A 20,032-nucleotide genomic window follows, 5' to 3' on the forward strand; every position below is an offset into this window, starting at 1 on the left:
GGTGGAATAACGCATAATTATATTTGCGGGTCAGGCAGTACAGCTCGGTGGGTGCAGGTATTGAAAAACAGAGACCTGCGCATCATTAATGTGTTCATATTCTTGTTTCTACAGAAACCTTTCCACCCTTAATAATTTCTTTCTAAGCTACATCAGCAAATGACAAGTGTGCTATGCTGCATATGACAAACTAAGTACATGGAGTGCGAGGCAGGACGCAGTAAAATGCAGCAAAAGAAGAAGCGTTAAAAAAATGTGTCAAAGTCACGGAAACCCAGTGATGTTGAGGAGGAAACACCCACAGTTCAGACAAAAGTTCGCTGAGTGAAACTGGATTCAAAGACGATGACAGTCCAGAATCAGAAGAAGTCCAAAAGCACCCGTTACTTTGCCACAATGTTACACCATGGTTTTGTACAACTACCTGAAACAACGCAAAAAGGCCAGCAAATCTTCAGCAGAAAATCCCCATTGCACACCACTCACACATCCAGCAGAGCATAAGAAAGATTACAACGGCTCTGAATTATTTTCAAACCTGGCCAAAGATATGGTTCTGCTCACTGTCATGTTGTGCTAACTGCTCTGATGTTGTACACTAACATTAAGTGTCGAGCAGCGGTTAAGGCAGAAATGTGTCCAAGTCTACAGGCTGTGTTTCCTTTGATGATCACACAGGACTGAAGCTCTTATCTCCTGGAGTTTGGAGGTGGAAAAAATGGTTTGCTAACAACAGATGAAACTGTGTGAAAGCAGACTCCCACACACGGGAAACCATTTTTCTGAAGTGTTCCATGGAGTAGGCAACACATTTAACTGATTGTTCTTTCAATGTAGTGTGTTATGCAGTTACATGAGGTGTCCATTTAAAAAAAAGAAAAGCTGTCCCTAAGAATTATGGGAGAAAATCATGATCTCAATTCTGACACTCCTTGCACTCATTTTGACCAGAATCACGCAGTCGTACTTTTACCTCTAGGAGCTTAGTTGTGTTCCATTTTCATCTAACACACAGACAGAGAGGGCGGGAAGCGGAAGAGAATGTTAAAAGCAGTGGAAATGAGGGTCATGAGGGATTTAAAACCGAAGATCTTGCGATATGGTTTGCACACAATGACAACCCCCTTGCATACATTTTTAACATTTGCATTCCATTCAGTATACTATTGTATTATTCCAAAACCAGCGAATATGTTAATGCGAAAATGCCAAACGAATTACACATCACAGCTGTTTGAGTTTGCTTTGTACTGGTCTACAAAGTGCCAGATTTATTGTTGCTCCACTCTCAGAGGTAACTGTCAAGACAATTCTGCGCTGCCGCTGCTGGATTGATGGCGGCTAAGGGAAAGGTTTTACAGTGAAATGTTCTCAGTGAAAAATGTGTGAAAAACGAACCATCATCTCTGAAAATAACTGAAAAGGCCCATCTCTGAGGCTCATGTTGCACGGTTGTTGTTTTTTAGTTATCTAGGGAGGATCTATTTTTGGGGAACTGAGAAGGAAACATGTATAAAATGTGTACAAATGTGAGTTCATACAATGGGATGTTTCCACATGGATAATTTGTTTGTAATTAGACGCATAGTATGAAATGTATCCATGACGGGAAAAAGACCAGACTGATGAATCTGCTAATGTGGAGCATGGACAAGATGCTTTTTTGTCTGAGTGGCTTACCTTCTCCATCTCTCCACTCTTCCTCTTGCGTGCGGAGCGGCTGATTTTGACGGTGACGGCGTTCTCCTCTCCCTGCCGTCGCAGAGCCACGCGGTTTGGCTGCAGAGGGCTGAAGGAGATCTCCAGCTCGGGCCGGGGGAAGCGGCTCGTCCTGCCGTTCTCTGTGGAAATCTCAGAGGAGTCGAGCACTGACGGGTATCCAGCTGAGCCCTGTTGGATCGCATATCATTTTAAGGTTAAGGGTCACGCTGTGGTCACTCAAGAGGGAAATGTGTCTAGCTCTGAGGACGCACACCGGTCTGTCTGTCACTACAAGGTGTGGAGGTCATCACAACGTATCCGCACACGGTTGCTGAGCAAGACGGCATCACTGGCAACAACTACAAGTCTTATGTGTCTTGTAAAGGTATGTTTAAAAAAAGAAAAATTGAGACATAAAATTCAAGACACACAGCCTATATCATATAAAATGATTTGTAAACTGAGACAGACCAAAATGTCTCGACCGCTAGTGATTACTTCAAGCATCACTTTAAAGATGATGTTAGCCGTTTGTGTGTTTGGCAAGTGCGAAAAAGTAAATGTAAACAAAGCAGTGTGATACCACTCAAATCATCAGCCACCGTTCATGTAAAGTGAACCACTCATGGAAGGGCTAATACAATCACAACGTTGTGTTGTTTTTTTTAGACTTAAACTGATTGATTCATGAAGTATACCATAGACCCATCTTCAGGGCATCTCATGAGCTTACCTGACTGCTGACTGACGCTCTGGTATCCCTCCTTCTTCCAGACTTCCTGTTAATGGTTTCACTCTGGGGTTTCGCAGCCAATGTAGCAGGGCTTTCATTGCTTTTAGTCTGTCGCAGGCAGAATAAGAAAATATAATAATAAATCATGATTACAAGAATAATATATCCAAAGCCTGTCGATAAATTTAATGCATTATTTAACGCTCTTTCAGCCTTTATTTATCAGCCAACCTCTGTGGGCGTGAAATTCAAAAGCTATACAGGTAAGAAGACCACTAAGCATTATAAAGCGCCCGTTTCTGGAGCAGAGGGTTTCTTAAATACTGGTGCTGTTAAATCCACAATACAGCGTGTCAAAAAAGGTGAAGACCAGCAATGTCAACAGAGAGTGAAAAATCCTTGTTGTACCTTGTGGTAAAGATGTTCTCAAGATCAAAACAAGAAATTCAAAAGGATCCAAGTCCTAACGCTTTGCGGTCTGCAGCCCACATTTTAGTTCATTTTGAAGATGGAGAACATCTCAGGACAATCTAACATAAAAAAGTTAAAGCCCAGCAGGCAAAGACATTTTCTGCATCACTGACATGCAACTTTGAGTCTGTTCTTCTCTTTTATTATATTCACATTCTCAGCCACATTGTCACTGTGTAATTCAGCCGCCCAGATGTTGCAGATTTTAAGCTCAGGTGTGCTTAAAATAGAACAAAACCATTTGAGAGTGGTTGTGCAAACTCCTTTGAACTTGCGTTATTTTGGTGCATCATGAAAACATTTTAAGACCCATGAATTTAAGATGACCACACATCTTTCCACAGCCCCCTTTCCAGAAAGCAGAGGTGGTTATTTGATACTAAAAAGGGGCATTTGCTTTAAGACTGACCTGTGTGACCGGTTCCCCCTGTTGGACTGCTGAGGCCCTGAGCTCCTCCTTCAGTTGTAGAATCTCTGCCTCCCTCTGAGACAGAGTAGCCTGCAGCTCCGCTACGCTGACACCAACATCACCACTCTGTAATAGGAAGTTCACAGACTCTGAGGATGTTGTCTTTCTCCTGTGATTTTATGCTTTTCACCAAGAATGTTATGCAGAGCTTCGAACCATTGTAAAAGAAAATGAGATTTAAAAAAATATATTATTTAAGTGTTACAAGCCAACAACAGTGAGGAACCTACCAGCTACATTACCGGTAAACATCACATCAGAGAGAAACAAAAGTAATGTTACACAACATTTTTTAGCGAGCATGGAAACCTATATAGGCATGACCAATATCCCCAAATAAATGTACAAGACAACACAATCAGCGTACAGCTCTGGACAGATTGAACTGTGCGAGAAACACATCATGGAATTGCTTCCAATACTCCATGACAGTGTTCCCTGACCCTCATCTCACCCTGAAAACATAAATTGCATTCGTTTTGACAGACAACAGGATCCTGGAGAAAAATATACCGTTAGCATGGAGGGACGCATGGCTAAACTTAATTGAAATGCAACAAGAAATGTCTTTAAATTTCTGGAAAATATGACAACTCCGCTGTAGTAGCTTGAAATATTTAAGCTCTAACGTTAACACAAATAGTAAAAAAGATCATTTATTAAAAAGGTGCACAAAAACATATAAAAGAAACACCCCTCTATTTAATCTAATTAAATACACATACATGTTTAAAGTATCCAACAATCGTTGTAATCTTTGTGCATAAATCCGGTTCAAATATATTTTCAAAACCATTCGAGTATGCTATTTGAAATCATATAAATTAATGAAAAAAATAATCCATGCTGCAGCAGGTTTTGCAATCCGTCGCATCGCATCTTACATATCATTTGTGGCTTTTTGATTTGCCTGATACAAATGTTTAAATCAATGCAGCAATATCAGACAATGAGCAGGATCAATTTGATTTGGTGAACCATTTAAGCCCGCCCTTCACACGGTCTGTTCTGCAGTCATCTCGGGTACCGCTGTCTGGTCACAATGAAAGAAATTATGTTATTCTGAAAACCACACAAAAGCTCAGTGAGGACAAAATGTGAGAGAGGAAAGTGCAAAATACTGAGCTGTAACATATGTTGGAATACAGAAGTCTCCAAGGTAACAATGCTGGCTCATCGACAAAATCTGCAATTTACCAGAGACGGAAAGAAAAGCAAGATGAATGAATAGTGGCACCAAGGTCAATAAGCTGCCCAAATGTATGACAAAAATGACAGAATCTCTGCATCAAATGCTCTGCTGTGCAGCATTACAGAAATGAATTAGTAAAGACATTAACCACATTTATTTATCCTTATCTGTCTAATTGGCTGGCTGAGGGATGTTTTTCAGCCTCTTTCCCTGCACAACATTTGGGTTCTGCTCTACCAATAAATCCTATCTTAAGGGGTGAATAAACACTGAATGAAATGGGGCAGAAAATTGTTGATATGGAGCACTCTACAGGTTCAAACTTTCAGTAAAGCTTCACCTCTGGCTAAACCCCGATCAATAACGCCACAGCATGTGTTTGCCTTGACAGATGATGGGTACCAATTGCTCTGACATCACTGAACGGAGCGTCGACAGGGGTGAAACACAAGAGGACGTTTCAAATAGAGGAGAGCAGCAAGTTTTTGTTACTGAAGGTTGAATAATCCATTAAAAGCCTAGGGACTTTATACAGAAGAGGGATCTTATCAGACTAAGGGATGTGAGACAGCACAGTCTGCGCATTAACACTTGGTTCTTAAAGCACCTTTTTTAACCTTCCTCTTCCATCTCATTTCCATCTCCCCTTTAACTGAACTGCATATCTCACATTTGAAGGTGTTTCACCCAATTTCACATGGTCAGTCTTTTTAATGTAATAAGTGTACATATCTGTGTGTGGTCCCTGTATCTCTTATCATTATGTCATACTGACCTCTTGTGGTGGTTGTGTGTTATTTTGGCGCAGCTGTTGGATGAGTTTGTCTTTCTCTGCTTGGCTGGAGAGAAGCTTCTGTAGCTGGACCTCCAAAGCTGCTACCAGAGTGTCTCTCTCCTTCCTCCACTTCTCCATGGCCTGCTCCTTTTCAGCCAGCTGGGACGACAAGGACTCCTGACAAACAGGAAACATGTAAATGTATCTTTGATGGAAAATACTGGTTTTATATTGTATATCTGTGAGGGAGAAGTGAGAAACAAGAATATTAGAGCCCGTGTTACCCAAATCAAAATGGTTTGTCCTCTGTATGGTGGCCATTTTGGCAAACCCACACTTGGTTTGCCAGTCTAAGACGTTTTTAGCTGCAGTTGTACTTTGGCTCAGTTGTGCTTTGAGATTAATGCTAATATGGTGGCATGTTCACATGTAAAGCATGTTTTCATATGATCTTCGTCTTACCAACTGGCTCTGCTGCCGAGTGTAGCGTTCTCGGTCTTCCACAAATTTCCTCATTTCCTGGTTCCTCTTGTCCTCAGCCTCTTTAGCTTGGCCGATCAGGGACAGCTTCTCTTCCAGCCACTTTTTGCGTTCGGCCTGATGTTTCTCTGTACACAGCTGTACACAAAATGGTAATTTAAAACTTTTTTTTTTTTTTTTTTTACAAGGATGTGTGTTAAAAATGAATGAGCTGTGCATTTATTTCCTGTTGAAAAGAAAAAAAAAAAAAAAAAAAAAAAAAAAACAGTCTACACATTGATTCCCCCCCCCCTCTTTTTAAGAGTTGATGTACAATTACAACAGGTGAAAAAGACTTCATTACCTTCAAGCTTTCCTGAACCTGGGCAGCTTCCTGTTGGGCCAGTTTGAGGTCATCTGACGGGCTGTTGACCTGACGGTGGGCGTTGCTTCCGCAATTCTGCTGCAACAACACCCCTTTCAACTTCTCCACCTCTGAAATCATTAAAACCAGAGAATCAATACTTGCATTCAAAGACGAAACAAGTACTTAAAGTATAACTTTATATAACTTCAGCATAACTTGTCATGTTCCCTGGTCAAGATGCATTTCCACCTGTGTAGTAAGTAGGACCAAATGTATTGTCTTTGCTTAAGTGACAGACTCGATTCATACTTTAAATCTTACTATTTATTTATAGTTTTTAGAGATGCAAACTTTTAACCAATTGTTTTGTAAATTGGTATGTTACTGCTTTAAAAAGAAATTCAGCTCAATATAAGATAAATAAGCCTGTGTGGTGAGTCCACCAATATTAAAGCTATGGCAGATGGCCTGGTGTTATCCGTGCTATGAGCCTGACTCCTCACTTCTCTGTGTTTCCTTTTCCTCTTTTTTTTTTACCGTTTTTGTCAGTAAACATAATGAAATAAGGGCCAGATAAAGTCAGCTGTATCTTTTATTGTATCTGTTTTCATGTGCGCGTCTTTTTGTGGTTAGCCATAACGTCACACCCTACATCCTGTGTGTTTCTGTCCTCTTACTGACCTAACTTTAGTATCCAATAAAACTGCGCTGCTGCTGTGAGAGGATACAAGTTCACTCAGTTTAATTTAATGCGTTTTATGAACTTTTTTGTTTCCCTGCAGTTTGACAGGATAAGAGGATTAGACTAAGCTGTCCATGGGCAAAACATATTTTTAATTCAAAACAATGAAATCCACGTTCTTGTCACAATGTCTGTGTTTGCAGTTCATGTTCTTTCTTTTGATATTTCAGATCCTTTGTCTTACCGCTGGAGAGCTCCTGGATGAGGTTAAGTTTCTCCTCCAAGGCCTGCTCCATCTGCTCCTGCGTCTCCTCCTGCTCCGTCAGTGCCAAACGCATGTCCTCCATCACGCGCTCCTTGGTTTCAAGGTCTACAAATCAACAAAAACACACCCATCCAGGTGCAGGATTAGACGCAGAACACCACCCTGGTACCCACACAGTAATAAATGCACTATGATATGTTGATCCCTGAGGGAGGTCCTCTCCTTTTCACTGCCTTTCCATAAATAAGTTCCCAACAGCAGTTTTAGTGTTTTAATCAAGGAGTAAAGACACTCATCACTAGGGTTGGGTATTGTTTAAAATTTTACGATACCAGTATCTAAACCAGTACCTTAAAGTGATACAGATACCAACTTCAGTACTTCATTCGATACCTTGTACTGTAGTTGACTGGTAGCCTAAAATTATTTTTATTGTTGTTATGGACAACCATGGCGATCCATTTTCTTTATTCCTTTTTTCAAATAGGCCTAACTGTTCTATAAAAATATTGGGAAATTGTATCAGATCGCTCCTCATCCTAATTAGGTCATCCAAACAACAGAGAATTATAAGCCAAGCTTGTGGTGATGAACTTGCAACAGTGACGAACATGCCTGAGACCGCAGCCAAAGGTGAGAGCCTGTTAAAATCACGCATAGATTTGGACAAGCGGGTGCAGGCAGTTTCGATACTGGGCTGTTTTGCTCGATACCACAAAAAGGTATCGAGTAGCGATACCCATCCCTACTCATTGCGACACACATTTACCTTTACAGGCCTTCTGGTAGAGCTGGAGTGTCTGGTCAGACTTGGCGTCAGAGGATTGTTCCTAAAGGAGGGACGGAGGAGGTCATTAAGAGATGAGCAGAGTATAAAGATGGAACATGAATGAACACAAAGAGGGTGAACAGGGCAAACAGAGCTAAAGCCTTCAGAGATTTGGTCTGAGAAATGGAAAAGTTTAGAGGGGTCAAAACTCCTACAAGTGCTTTGACCTCTTCAGATCTTTTCCCTTGTCTGTAGACCTTGGAAGTAGGTGAAGTTGTGCCAGAACTTCCTACACTGCTTCTTAAAATGGAAAAGTGAAAGACCGTTTTGAGTTGCTGGATGGTTCTGTCTCTGTTGGCGAGGTCAGACTGAAGCTGCTTCTTGGCTTTCTCCGTGTCAGCCACCTTCTGCTTTAAAGCCTTTTCCTCTTCTCTCATGGACGAAATCTTCAGGAGAAAAAAAAAAAAAAAAAAAAAGATGTGAACTAAAGTTTACACAATATTATAGATAAAAGTAACTCAAGGTGTCTGCTGTTTATATCTGTGTCCAGTAAGTATCCAGTGATGGATGTGATGTGTTCAAGTTTACTGTAGTTAACTTTCTTCAACTTGCACATAAAGCTACACTTTCAACTAAACAATGAACAAAACTCTTTTTCTGGACCATAGTCTGATTTTAAGAAAGCCTGAACATTTTAAAATATGAGACCTTTAGAAATGGAAAAATAAAAGTCAAATCTGAATACTGCACCACGGTTTAAACCATGCAAGTGTTTTAAATAACCCAAAATGTCTAACGTGTGCAGCTGTATCATCCTCTTGTCTCCGCTCAACTATCTTTAGATACTGGGTATACTTTTGCCAGAGAAACCGGTCTCTCTGAAGCACTAATGTATCTGTCATATTTAATTGGTAATTGACACACTGACTTTTACAAATTTACAACAAAACTCTTTTGTTTGTAAATAAGTAGTGAGAGAGCTAAACTAAAAGGACAAAGAGGACAATGAAGACAATGTGTGTACCTCTTTTTGGACCTGCTGGATCTGCTTCTTGTAGTCGGCTAGTTTCTCTCTGAGGTCTGAAGTGTCGTCCTCTTTCCTCTGAAGGTCGAGGCTGAGGCTCTTGACTTTCTCAGACTCCTGCTTGGCATTTTCCTTTAGTCTGAGAAAGTAAGACCAGATAACAATGAGGAGCTACCAGTGCTTTAAAAGAGACAGGATAGTACACTGTGATCTAACAACACAATGGATCTTAAACGCAGTGGGTGGAAATACAACTCTTCCTGGACACCGCGGTACTTGTGGAGAGATGAAAGGCAAGATAATACAGAGGAAATGTATTTCACATTGACAGAATAATTTCATCTAGTACAAAACGAGGCACGGTAATACAAAGAGACGGGGTCTCACTGTTTATTGGTTTTCTCTGTAACTCCGGGAAGGATAATGAACTCCAGTATCACAACAACATATTTAGAGTGACTGCTTTCTGACAGTTAAATTGATGCCGTCCATTATAATAGTATTACATTTTAGATATCAAATATCCAGCATCCTAAAAGGCTGCCACCGAGACAAGACTTATTTTATTCAACATCGTGACCAGTAATAAATCATTTTAGTTTAGAAGATCTAAGAAAGAACGTTTTTTTTTACAGCACTTTCCATTCTTTTAGTAACATCTTTCTGGAGATGGTTATGTTGTCAAATATTCTTTTTTTATTGTGAATTATAAATATGAAAATAATGAAGGACTGTTTCAATTACTGTTAAACCACAATCTGTCATCAGGCTCATTGTGACTATTGACACAAACTGACTATATTTTATTACCGTAAGATTTTATTGACTTATTTAGTTGATGGGTTTTGTCAATACAGAGGAATAAAGAATACTGTCTGTAATAGACATATTATATATTATCTTATCAAGGGACTTTGAGAGAGAATGATAGCACAGGACCCATAAAATCAACAAATATGTATGTATGTAACTATTTTCTTGAGTATTTCAGGCTGCAGTCCTAAAAATAGGAACGTTAACAGCAGCCTACCATTAAAAATACTAAGGGAATTGAATGTATCCAATTCTGTTGAAGTACGACTGCAATACAGGGGATCTGAGAGGAGCGAATACATTTTGGGTTAAGAAGAGCAGACAATGTTTATCCCTTGTGTCACAGCGAAGCATTTAAGTCTAGCCGCTTTGTTTCCTCTTATTTTATTTTAAATGATTTAAGTATTTATGTATTTGGACGATTGTGAAAGCAAATAATCGGCATTTAATATTTAAGATAAATACAATAGCTTTGTAACCAAAAGATGCCCCAGATGTACTGCCGTCCAAAATGACTTCCAATCACAAAGCAGCCTTGAAAACAGATGTTTTACACGGACTTATGTAAACTTCCACTCTCTGGTTTACAGTTGAGGATTTTTGTTGATGTTCTCCTGCTAAACTAGACAAAAATTTATTTCCTACTTCCCTACTACATCCTTATGTAAAGATTATATTCGTTAAACCAGGATAAATAATAAGTCCTGGCTACAGATACACCTGAAAATCAGAACCCATCAATATCCACACCACCTGAATACTCAGAGAAGTTTGATTTTAAGATTTGATTAGATGACAAATCTGATTTTTGTGATCCAACACCGAGGATACTTCAGAAAGAGTCAGGGGCAGACCTTCTTCAGAGAGATGTTCAGTCTATCTAGGAGCAGGATTATCACATATTCCAGATTGCAAGTGTCAATCAGCTGTCAGGCTGGGGTTGACAGAGCCGTAACGCTGAGCTAAGTGTAGGGTGAAAGGCTCTACTAGGTTTTACAGTACAAAGTATTGTTAAAATTGCATGTATGTTTTATAATCAAACTGTATCTAGCCTTTACAAGAATTCTGAAGACGTAATTTCCCACGCTGATGTGTAAAGGAAATGACGTTTACCTGCTGATGATCTCTGCTTTCTCTTCCAGCTCTGCATCTTTCTGAGCGATGGCCTCATGCGCCACAGCCAGCAGCTCTCTGCGCCTTTCCACCTCCCTGGTCCGGGCCGCCTGGACAGCTTGGGTCTCCTCCTCCTCCCGCCGCTCCTGCGCCTCCTTCAGGCTCCTCTGCAGGGAATTCACCTGTGCCTCCTTTTCAGCAGCTTTTTCTGCAGCTCTGCCTCTCTCTCTGCAGACGCTTTCTCCACCTCTGCCAGCTTCTCCTCCACCTGTCTGTCCTTTTCTTTTAGCATTCTCTCCATCTCTGAAGAGGCTAGCTGAGACGACTCCGTGTTTTCCACGCTGGAAACCTTTGCCCTCAGGGTCGCGATCTCAGTTTGGAGATCGGAGTTCAGTCTCTTGAGATCTTCTTCAGCAGCAGAGCAACAGGAACTGCTTGAACCTTTAAACCTAGCTTCTTCTAGTTCGACCTTGAGGAGCTCTGCAGTTCTCTCCTGATCACTGAGATTTTGCTTGAGATCATCTAAAAGTTTGCCGGAGGTTTCCTTTTGCTCACTCAGTTTGTGTTTTAACTCCTCCAGCTGCTGTTGTGATATGGCTTCTTGTTCTCGCAGCTTCTCATTGAGCTCCTCTACCTGCTTTTTGGAGGCCTGCGTTTGTTCCTCGAGTTTGGCTCTCAGCTGTTCCACTTCTTCTTTGGCAGCACGTTCTTGGGATTCGCGCCTGGATGTGAGCTCATCCAGTGGCTGCTGTGATTTCTCTTCTTGCTCCCGAAGCTTCTTTTTCAGCTCTTCAACTTGCTGTTTTGAAGCTGCATCTTGTTGGTTCAGCTTCTCTGTGAACTGTTCCAGCTGCTGGTCGGAGATCAGCTGTTTGTGTGCCAACTGTTCGTTTGCCTGCTCTAGCTTGTGCTCCAGCTCCAGCATTTGTCTGTGCTTGCTCTCATTTTCTCCTTTTCCTCGGTCACATTCTTCCGAAGCTCTGAGACTTCCTCTCTAAGCTGATCTTTGACACAACCAGAAGATACTGCTGAAGTCTGTAGTTCCCGTTTCAGGCTTTGAACTTCCTGCGTCAGGGCGAGGATGTGGGAAGTTTTCTCCTGGATCTCCTTGGAGCGTTCGTCCAGTGTGCCTGAGCAGTTTGTAGCTGGACTAACGCTTGTTCAGCTCTCTCCGTCTCGCTGGTCACCTGTGGTGTTTCACAAATATCACTTTATTTTAGTCTTTAGGCACAAACACCATTTAATGAAACACAAATAACCATTATTATAAAGACACATGCTAAACAACTTTCTGGCGGGGGGGGGGATCACATTTTAACATAAACAATATATCATGAGGTAAGTATCATAGTTTCATAAATCACTGACAATTTTATGCTTTTATACATTCTTCCCCTTTCGCTGGGTGGTGGATTTAAATATTAAATCATGCTGTGGCCCACCTGCTGCACTGTGGCTTCCAGTTTGGCAGTCAGCTCTTTGACTTCTCGTCGAAGAGCATCACCCTCCTGTTGCTTATTTTCTCTCTCCTCAACCAGCCTGCTCATCTCCTTCCTCTCCACCTCCAGAGCAGACTGAGCCTCCTCTTTGCTTCTCCTCTCTTCAACAAGAGTAGCAAGTACATCCTCCCTGCTTTGTTTCTCTTCTGAAAGGGCGGCAATCGCATCCTCCTTGGCTCTCCTCTCAGTTTCTAGGGCTTTCTCGTTGCCTTTTCTCTCTTCTTTAAGGGACGCTAGAAGCTCCTCTTTGCTTTGCTTCAGCTCCTTTAGTGTGGCACGGGCCTCCTCCCTTGCTTTCCTTTCCTCCTCTAAGGAGGCCAGCGCCTCCTCTTTTCCCATAGTCTGGTACTCCAAGGCAGCGAGGGCGCCTTCTTTCTCCTTCTCAAGGGCAGCCAACACCTCCTAGGTAATAGGAGTATTGATTTATTTACATGCATTGAATAAACTAGGGTGGGAAGAGTGTCACTGAAAACAGACATGAACAACTCTTGCAGTTAAGTAAAACATGTTATGTTCACAGGGCAGCCTATATGAGGGGGTTTTTGAAAGGTTTAACCTGTTGACTTTCCACGTCACTGATGTGTTGTGATAATAACAAGAGCAGACATTAATTAGGCTCCTTCAAACTTTAAATGTTTCTGACATGGATTTATTTCAATATTGAGTAATGCAGTATGATAATCAGTGTGGGGCAAAGAAGTCAGATCGTCTGTAATGTTTGTTTCAGCTGTTTTCGCGCTCATAGGTGGCCGTTAAATAAAGAGAAAGAATATATGAAACGGCCGAATGTTAGATGGCACACGGTGTAACCTTACGTTACCATGACAGCAGCGAGGCATGATTTAGTTTTAACATGAAGGCGATGAAGAAATACTTTGAAAATAGTTTTTAGCAGACTACATGTCCTCGTGCCGATAATGAGCCGTGCTTGTGTGGAGACAGAAAGTAAACACGATTTACGGTGCTGCCGTCTGGACAAAGTGCACCGGGATACTTTCGTTTCACGTATTCGTGGACAGCAGTTGTGCTGCAGTCAAGCTATTTCTAGTTCACAGAGCTCACGGAGCAGCATGCTGTTGAGTGTCTGTCTAAAATACTTCCAAACTTCAGACAGTCGAATGCGCGGTCCAGGGGAATCCCTGCCAACACCGCAGCAACGCTTCAACGCACATAAATGCAAGTCTAAGTATTTACGTAATCGATTACGTCTACTACGTCGATGAATCGCCCCAACCCTACTGTTGACCATTTCCTAAAGTATATCAGTGTTAGGATGTCATACTTTCCAGGTAGCAACTGCTGCCCTTTAAGCACGGTTTAGAAATAAAAACACTATATCTTCCTGTTTAGAGGATAAAATGCAGAGAAGCACTGATTTTGAGAGGATAACAAGATTATTGTATAGTTTATTGTAATATCATGTTTTCCTGGTGAAAATCGGTAATCGACCGTTTCCTGGTGACTGAGCAAAATTCTTTCTATGCAGAAAGTTTGAAAGTCATGGAAAGTCTTGCCTTAATAAGGGTAGGTGATTCTGAATAAAATTAAAATGTGGTGCATTACCTCCTAAAGCCAAATGACTGTCCTTTGAGATCCACAGTCATGTTCTAGTTCCCAGGCAAACTTAAAACATTTATAGTGACTTGAAATTATGTTAAAAAACAAAACAAACCAATATATTTTAAATGATCTGATCTGTGAACCCAGGTCACCTAGATATGAATAAGCCCAATACCTTCCTGGCCCTATAACAAACATCAGACTAACACTATGAAGGGCGGTGACGGCCGAGGGGTTAGTAAGACGAACACAAAATGAAACCGTTTACCCTCCTGCTGCAAAGGTATTACTGAGAAAGACGTTAACCTCCAACTGATAGTGGAGACGCTCATTGATCAACATTACAAGTCTGTGGCAGCATAAATGAAAAGAGCTGCAGAACCATGACGAGGGGATTTTTTGGAAATTAAAAGATGTATCTCCAAATAAAACCAAAACCTTTTACTGTAATAGCGGAGATGATGGTAATTCACCCTTTACTGACAACCGGCTCTGTTGAGAGTTATCAGGATACCGATGACATCGCCTCTCTCTCTTTCAGGGCATTCAGCACCTCCTCCTGGTTATGTGCTCCTATGCCGAGGGATCTTACCTGCAGCCGTTCTCTCTCACGTGAGCTCTCCTCCTCGACCAGCATGGAGCGACTTTGCGAGCCCAGCTCTGCCCCCCTCCGCAGGTCTCCCACTTGTTTCTCGAGCCGAGCAACCTCTGACGACTTCTCCTGGAGCTGAAAGAGAAGCCTCCTCTTCTCCTCTTCCTCTACTCCGCTGGCTTCACCTACGAAATAACACAGAAAATAAAGAAACACATTTAATATTGAGTATATGAGGATCTTAAGAGTGATTATTTTTGTGTTTTTATGTATGGGTTTATTGATTTCTACATAACCTAGCCACCCACAGTAAATGCTGCACAAATGCTACAGTAAAGCAGGTGACACACTGGCATCCAACTGTCAATAGCCATGTTTCCATCCAATCGTCATGCGAATTTTAAGCGGATTTTTGAAATTTCGCAAACAAAGAAGCAGTAAATCCGAAATATGTGCGTTCCCATCAGCTGGTTTGGAGCGAATAAATCAGGCTACAGCAAGCGTAGTTACGTCAGTAGTTGACGTTAGACATGGCTGTAATACACAAGGTGTATGGGTTCCAAACCAGAAACAAAACCAGCCATTGAAAAATGGAGAGAGGTCCTCAGGAATGTGTTTTTAAGCGGGCAAACTGCTACCAGCCATGTCTCCGCATGTTATGACGGGATATCCGGCAAAACTACTAAAACAGCTGATCAGACATGAGTTACAAGTTCGCTACGTCAGAACTTATTCGGCAAATGTGTTTCCATCTCCCATTCACTTCAACATGTACATACTTGAAAATGCACGTAAAAAAAATTGATGGAAACACAGCTAATGTCAGAATAAATCACAGAAAGCCATTTAACAGTTTAAAAATACATTGTGCACCACCATGTCGAATTATTGACATTTCATATGTCTTCTTTCATTCGACTGATTTGAAATAGTTTGCATGTTCTTCATGGTTTAAGGGTAACCAACCCCTTCAAGTCAGTTCACCTAAATTATAAAAATATTTTCCCCCCTGACACCATTACTGGTACCAAGCCATGCAAATAGTTCTGGTTTTATTTAATGAGGTTTTGAGATCTATGTGGTGAACAGAACTTAATTTGTGTTGTTCAAAAGCACTGACAAAAGAAAATCACATTTGAAAACTTTTCCATAAACCGTCTCTATGGATTAACAGTTGTCTTTGTAACTAATGAAGACATATATAGTTTTCTGAGGACCATAATTGTGATATGAGTGAACTGATCTTTCAATTTGTACTGGGTCTAAATTAAAACACCCATGAATGTCCTGAACTTGGATGTTTGTTTCCATTTATCTGTGCATCAGTCCTCTAGATGCCACAAACTATAAGAACAGCTCAGTTTGTATTTCCTTCATCCATCTGTATCCAGCATCTGCCTTTCTGACATATAAAGACAGAGATGGATTTGTGTGTTTTTACCATTGTGAGCCATTGGCTGCTGGACTTTCTGTTGGTGCTCATTCATTTCCAACACCTTCCTCTCCAGCTCCTCTACAGCGTCTCTTATGTCTCCCTGAGCCGCCGTTCGGCCTGAACCCAGACATTTATGAGCAGCCTCAGTGGCTTTCTTTATGCCTGCCAATTCAGAGCAGTCCAGAGATTTGTCCTGCAGAAGAAAGAGCACATCAGAGAAGTTAGTCAGGGAGATTAGTGAGCATATCCTGACAGTCAGAATATCCAGGCTTAGTTCCCCGAGGTGGTTCAAGCACACTTGCCAGAGAGGGCTGGAAACAGACACTTAACCTGTGCCAACTTGAGTAGCTACATACAAATTTCGCCTTGGGTAATTAACATGTGATGTCAAAAAGAGATCAAATAACTTGTCTTGCAATGAAACCTTGCAATTCCCTTTGCTCTCACAGCAAAGAAATAATTCCAGCTGCCGTCATTATTATTTCAATGACGAGCTGTAGGCGGAAGCAGGTCAAAGACAGGTCAAACTCAATAATTAGGGCAACTCTGTTACTGAGAACAGGGTGTGTGTGTCAAGTTCCAGTGCAGCACAACATGCAGTGCGACAGGTATGAAATACAGCCTCTTCATATTTGCTGTTTTAATTCATGTTTTAATCATTAAATCTTTGTTAGCGGTCAGAATCAGAAACAGCTAAGTTGTTTTTACACAGGAATTTTCTTTAGTGCCTGGGTGCCAGACATAAACCTAGATAAATGTAAAAATATGGAATAGCAATCTACAACAACCTCTTTTTTGCATGCATAACATTTAACAAGTCAATAAGTAAACAAAACACACAATAGGGTTGATCCCAGGGAAAGACTGATTGTGTTACCATGGCTTGTGCATCTGGACTGGGTCCAGTGGTGGACATTTTGTCAATGAGGTTCTTGAAGATCTCCATTCTCCTTTCTGCTCGCTCCTCTAAGATTTCTCTCTCCCTCGCCAGGCGGTCACTGAACCACACACACAAACACATATTTGTATTATTTATATAAGACCCAAACTTTTCCGGGACATATATGAAGAGGGGGGGAAAGTCTCACTTGTAGTCATTCTGCATCTCAGAGAAGAGCTCTGAGAACTCTCTGCTGATTTCTTCTCTGACTCGCGCCTCCATGAGCAGGCTCTCCGCTCGCTCCTTCTTCAGCTGTAGCTGCAGCTGTCTCAACAGCGCCACCTGCCGCTGAGGAACGGGACAACAACACATAGCAATACACAACAATAGAGTTTTAAAATTGAAAAAGTTTTGTTCCCTCAGTAAGACTACTGAATATATTCATTACATGTCCTTTGTAATAAAACTTTGATGATTTAGTCTATTCATACATGAAGAAACTGAAAACTTTAAGAGAAAAAACACACTGATCAGCCTGCAATGAGCAGTACTATAGAGACTCCTTTCCTACCTCTAGACTACCTGTCTAATCAAAATGAGAGGGCAACACCATATAAAACAAAGTTCACTAAAAACCAACAGTATGGTTTCTCGACGAAGACTAATTAATTTAGTTACAATCGACGGCAGGTTGCCCGTTAATCGGAAGGTCGGCGGTTCAATCCCCGGCTCCTCCAGGCTGCATGTCGAAGTGTCCTCGGGGAAGATACTGAACCCCGAATTGCCCCTGGCGGCTGTTCTGCCAGTGTATGAATGTGTGTGAATGCAGATGTAGTGTAAAAGCGCTTTGAGTGGTCGAAAAGACTAGAAAGGCGCTATACAAATACTGAGCATTTACATTTGCCTTGCCATCATTGCTTGAGGCACATCAATACTTTACTTTTATTTATTTTCCCTAAATGTATTCTTACCTACCTGATGTTTCCCGAGTGATCTTATACTTTGTGAAATTTTAAATATCTGATATTTTGAGCAATTAATGGCAACTTCTTTGTTAAAGGCAAGGTATTAAATGGTGTGGGACTGACCTGGTGCATCTTTCTACCGATGAGAATTTTATCATTATCGTGTTCATCGCTGTCTTCTTCATTGCAGGTCTGATCCATTGTATCCTCCATCAGGCTCTTTTCTTCCTCACACTCATCATCTTCATCCTCCTGGACAAATGAATTTAATAACACACTGTAGATTTATTTGGTGATGACTGAAGCCAAAAAAAGCAAGATTCAAACTGCCGGCTAGGGGTGTGCGATATGTATAGTCTCTGATAATATCCTAATTGTTGTTCTAACGATGTGTGAGCAGTCCGCATTCACTGCACCATGCATGTAGTACATGTGTGCTTGAGTTAAACAAGCAATAGCTGCAGAAAAATGTATCACTGAAGTCAAAGATGTGAGCACAAACAGCACCCAGAGATAAAACACTGACTCAGGACTGATATGCAGTAGCTATTAGGGAAAGAACTTCAGGGCTTCACTCTTTCTTTCAACACACTACCTACTTATTCAATGTTGGGAACATCACTTACAAACTGAGAGTAAACTGGCGTAGCCTTCAGCTCTGTCCTGTACAGACTGATCAAATTATTTTTCAGTTTTCTTATGAGTCTGAAAAGTGGTCGTTAAGAAAAGAGAGGACGGAGGTGACTGGAGGAGCTGAGATTAGTAAAGCTAATTAGTGATGTAAACTAGTCCTTATAAGAGAATGAGGAGACATTTCTTTTTGGATTTTAATGTGCAAATAAAATGCACCTCAGAAGGGAGGAGGTTTCTCATGTAGCCTAATTTTTTTTATATTATGTCAAAAGCTGTAAAATGAAGACACAAAAGACAAACATGAACACTGGGCTGATGCCCAAAAATCACTGTGGAGCATCATAACCAACCAAATTACTTTCCCCAAATCTAAACGTTGTAGTTACTCCCCAGTAGACTGATTTATTATCTGCTCCAACTTTTCCAACTATTTGTTCAGAGATATGGTGAAAATAATTGTGAAATTACATATTTTTCATTGGAAAACATAAAATTTTCCCCACTCCCCCAACCACGACATTTTTAGCTATTCTAAAAGGTGCATCGCATGCTCATGATCACCAGAGCAATGTTGCTGAGACATGTTGTGTTGGGGTTTTATATTCAGACAAAAATTTTGCTTCACCTCCGCTGCTACAACTCCATCCTAGGGAAAACACTAAATAGAATATTGTATATTATATTTGTATAAATATAAGAAAGCATGAGCAGAAGTCTCCACCCCACCTGTACATCCTCCAGGCTACTATCATAGCCAATCAGGGAGCTCCTCCTGTTGCACCGAAGAGCGAAGGATACATCACTGGTGGACCTCTGGGACATGATGGGAAGAGGCCTGGTGGATAGAACCACAACCTGCAAACAGACAGGAGCAGAAAGAAGAACTTAATAATATTTATATATTATAAAGTGACAATATTTCTCTTTGAGGTCAAAAGTGTCTTGCGAGACTCTTGCAATTGACCCTTTTCACACGTTCTCATGCCAATAATTAATTTTCTCACACAGTGAAAAACATATGTAGGCTATAGGTGCGTTTGAGATGACTTCCGCTGACTTGAGAGTTAAATGTGAGACTGCAGGGGTGGGGTAAAGATGGAGGACTTTAATTAAACTGCAGCTCAGAGAGTAAAGCATAATAATGTGTCTGCACCTTCTGAGCCACAGCAGAGAATTTGAGGACGTTGAGAGTCTCGTCGTACATGGAGGCACACTGGTTGATGTTGACGATCATGCAGGCTTTACCTCGACCACAGAAGAAGCCCTGCAGGTAGTGGGTCAGCTTGCTTTCCCTGAAGGGAACATGCTGGAGCAGCCTGAGGGAGGGAACAGACAAACAAACGGCTTAGTTGGCATTGAAATATGTGCAACTGTTTTTGCTGATAACTTTTAAGACAAATTGTCTTTGAAGCTGCAGTAATACATTAGTGGCCACTAGGGGGTAGATAAGCTGACAGGCGTACAGCCACCACATATCACCAACTTATTAAGTTGTTACAGCAAACTCCACCAACTAAGATAAGTATTTGGCTCTTGAACTTCTGCATTTTAACTTTCTTTCCCAGCTAGTTGCAAACTTTGTCCGTCTTCTGTTTGGTGCTCGATAGGCTGTTTACAGCAGGTGGATCTATTCAG

At 41.2% G+C, this 20,032-nt stretch overlaps 1 protein-coding gene across 1 annotated transcript in view; it reads right to left on the bottom strand.

The window, feature by feature from the left end:
• LOC119913352 (kinesin-like protein KIF20B) overlaps positions 1-20,032 on the bottom strand; it is a 52,635-nt gene that overhangs the window by 26,585 nt on the left and 6,018 nt on the right. Inside the window, 22 exon segments of the mRNA XM_038732763.1 lie at positions 1,681-1,890; positions 2,435-2,542; positions 3,315-3,440; positions 5,342-5,518; positions 5,804-5,959; positions 6,165-6,295; positions 7,094-7,219; positions 7,884-7,944; positions 8,207-8,329; positions 8,908-9,046; positions 10,834-11,032; positions 11,035-11,778; positions 11,781-11,958; positions 11,961-12,020; positions 12,276-12,734; positions 14,485-14,669; positions 15,926-16,112; positions 16,797-16,917; positions 17,008-17,147; positions 17,888-18,016; positions 19,124-19,252; positions 19,551-19,713. Of these exon segments, the coding sequence (XP_038588691.1) occupies positions 1,681-1,890; positions 2,435-2,542; positions 3,315-3,440; positions 5,342-5,518; positions 5,804-5,959; positions 6,165-6,295; positions 7,094-7,219; positions 7,884-7,944; positions 8,207-8,329; positions 8,908-9,046; positions 10,834-11,032; positions 11,035-11,778; positions 11,781-11,958; positions 11,961-12,020; positions 12,276-12,734; positions 14,485-14,669; positions 15,926-16,112; positions 16,797-16,917; positions 17,008-17,147; positions 17,888-18,016; positions 19,124-19,252; positions 19,551-19,713 (4,051 nt within the window).

This window comes from Micropterus salmoides, unplaced genomic scaffold (assembly GCF_014851395.1).
Source record: "Micropterus salmoides isolate LMB-PRFRI ecotype aquatic unplaced genomic scaffold, ASM1485139v1 Ms_hic_scaffold_2, whole genome shotgun sequence".
NCBI classification, from domain to species: domain Eukaryota; kingdom Metazoa; phylum Chordata; class Actinopteri; order Centrarchiformes; family Centrarchidae; genus Micropterus; species Micropterus salmoides.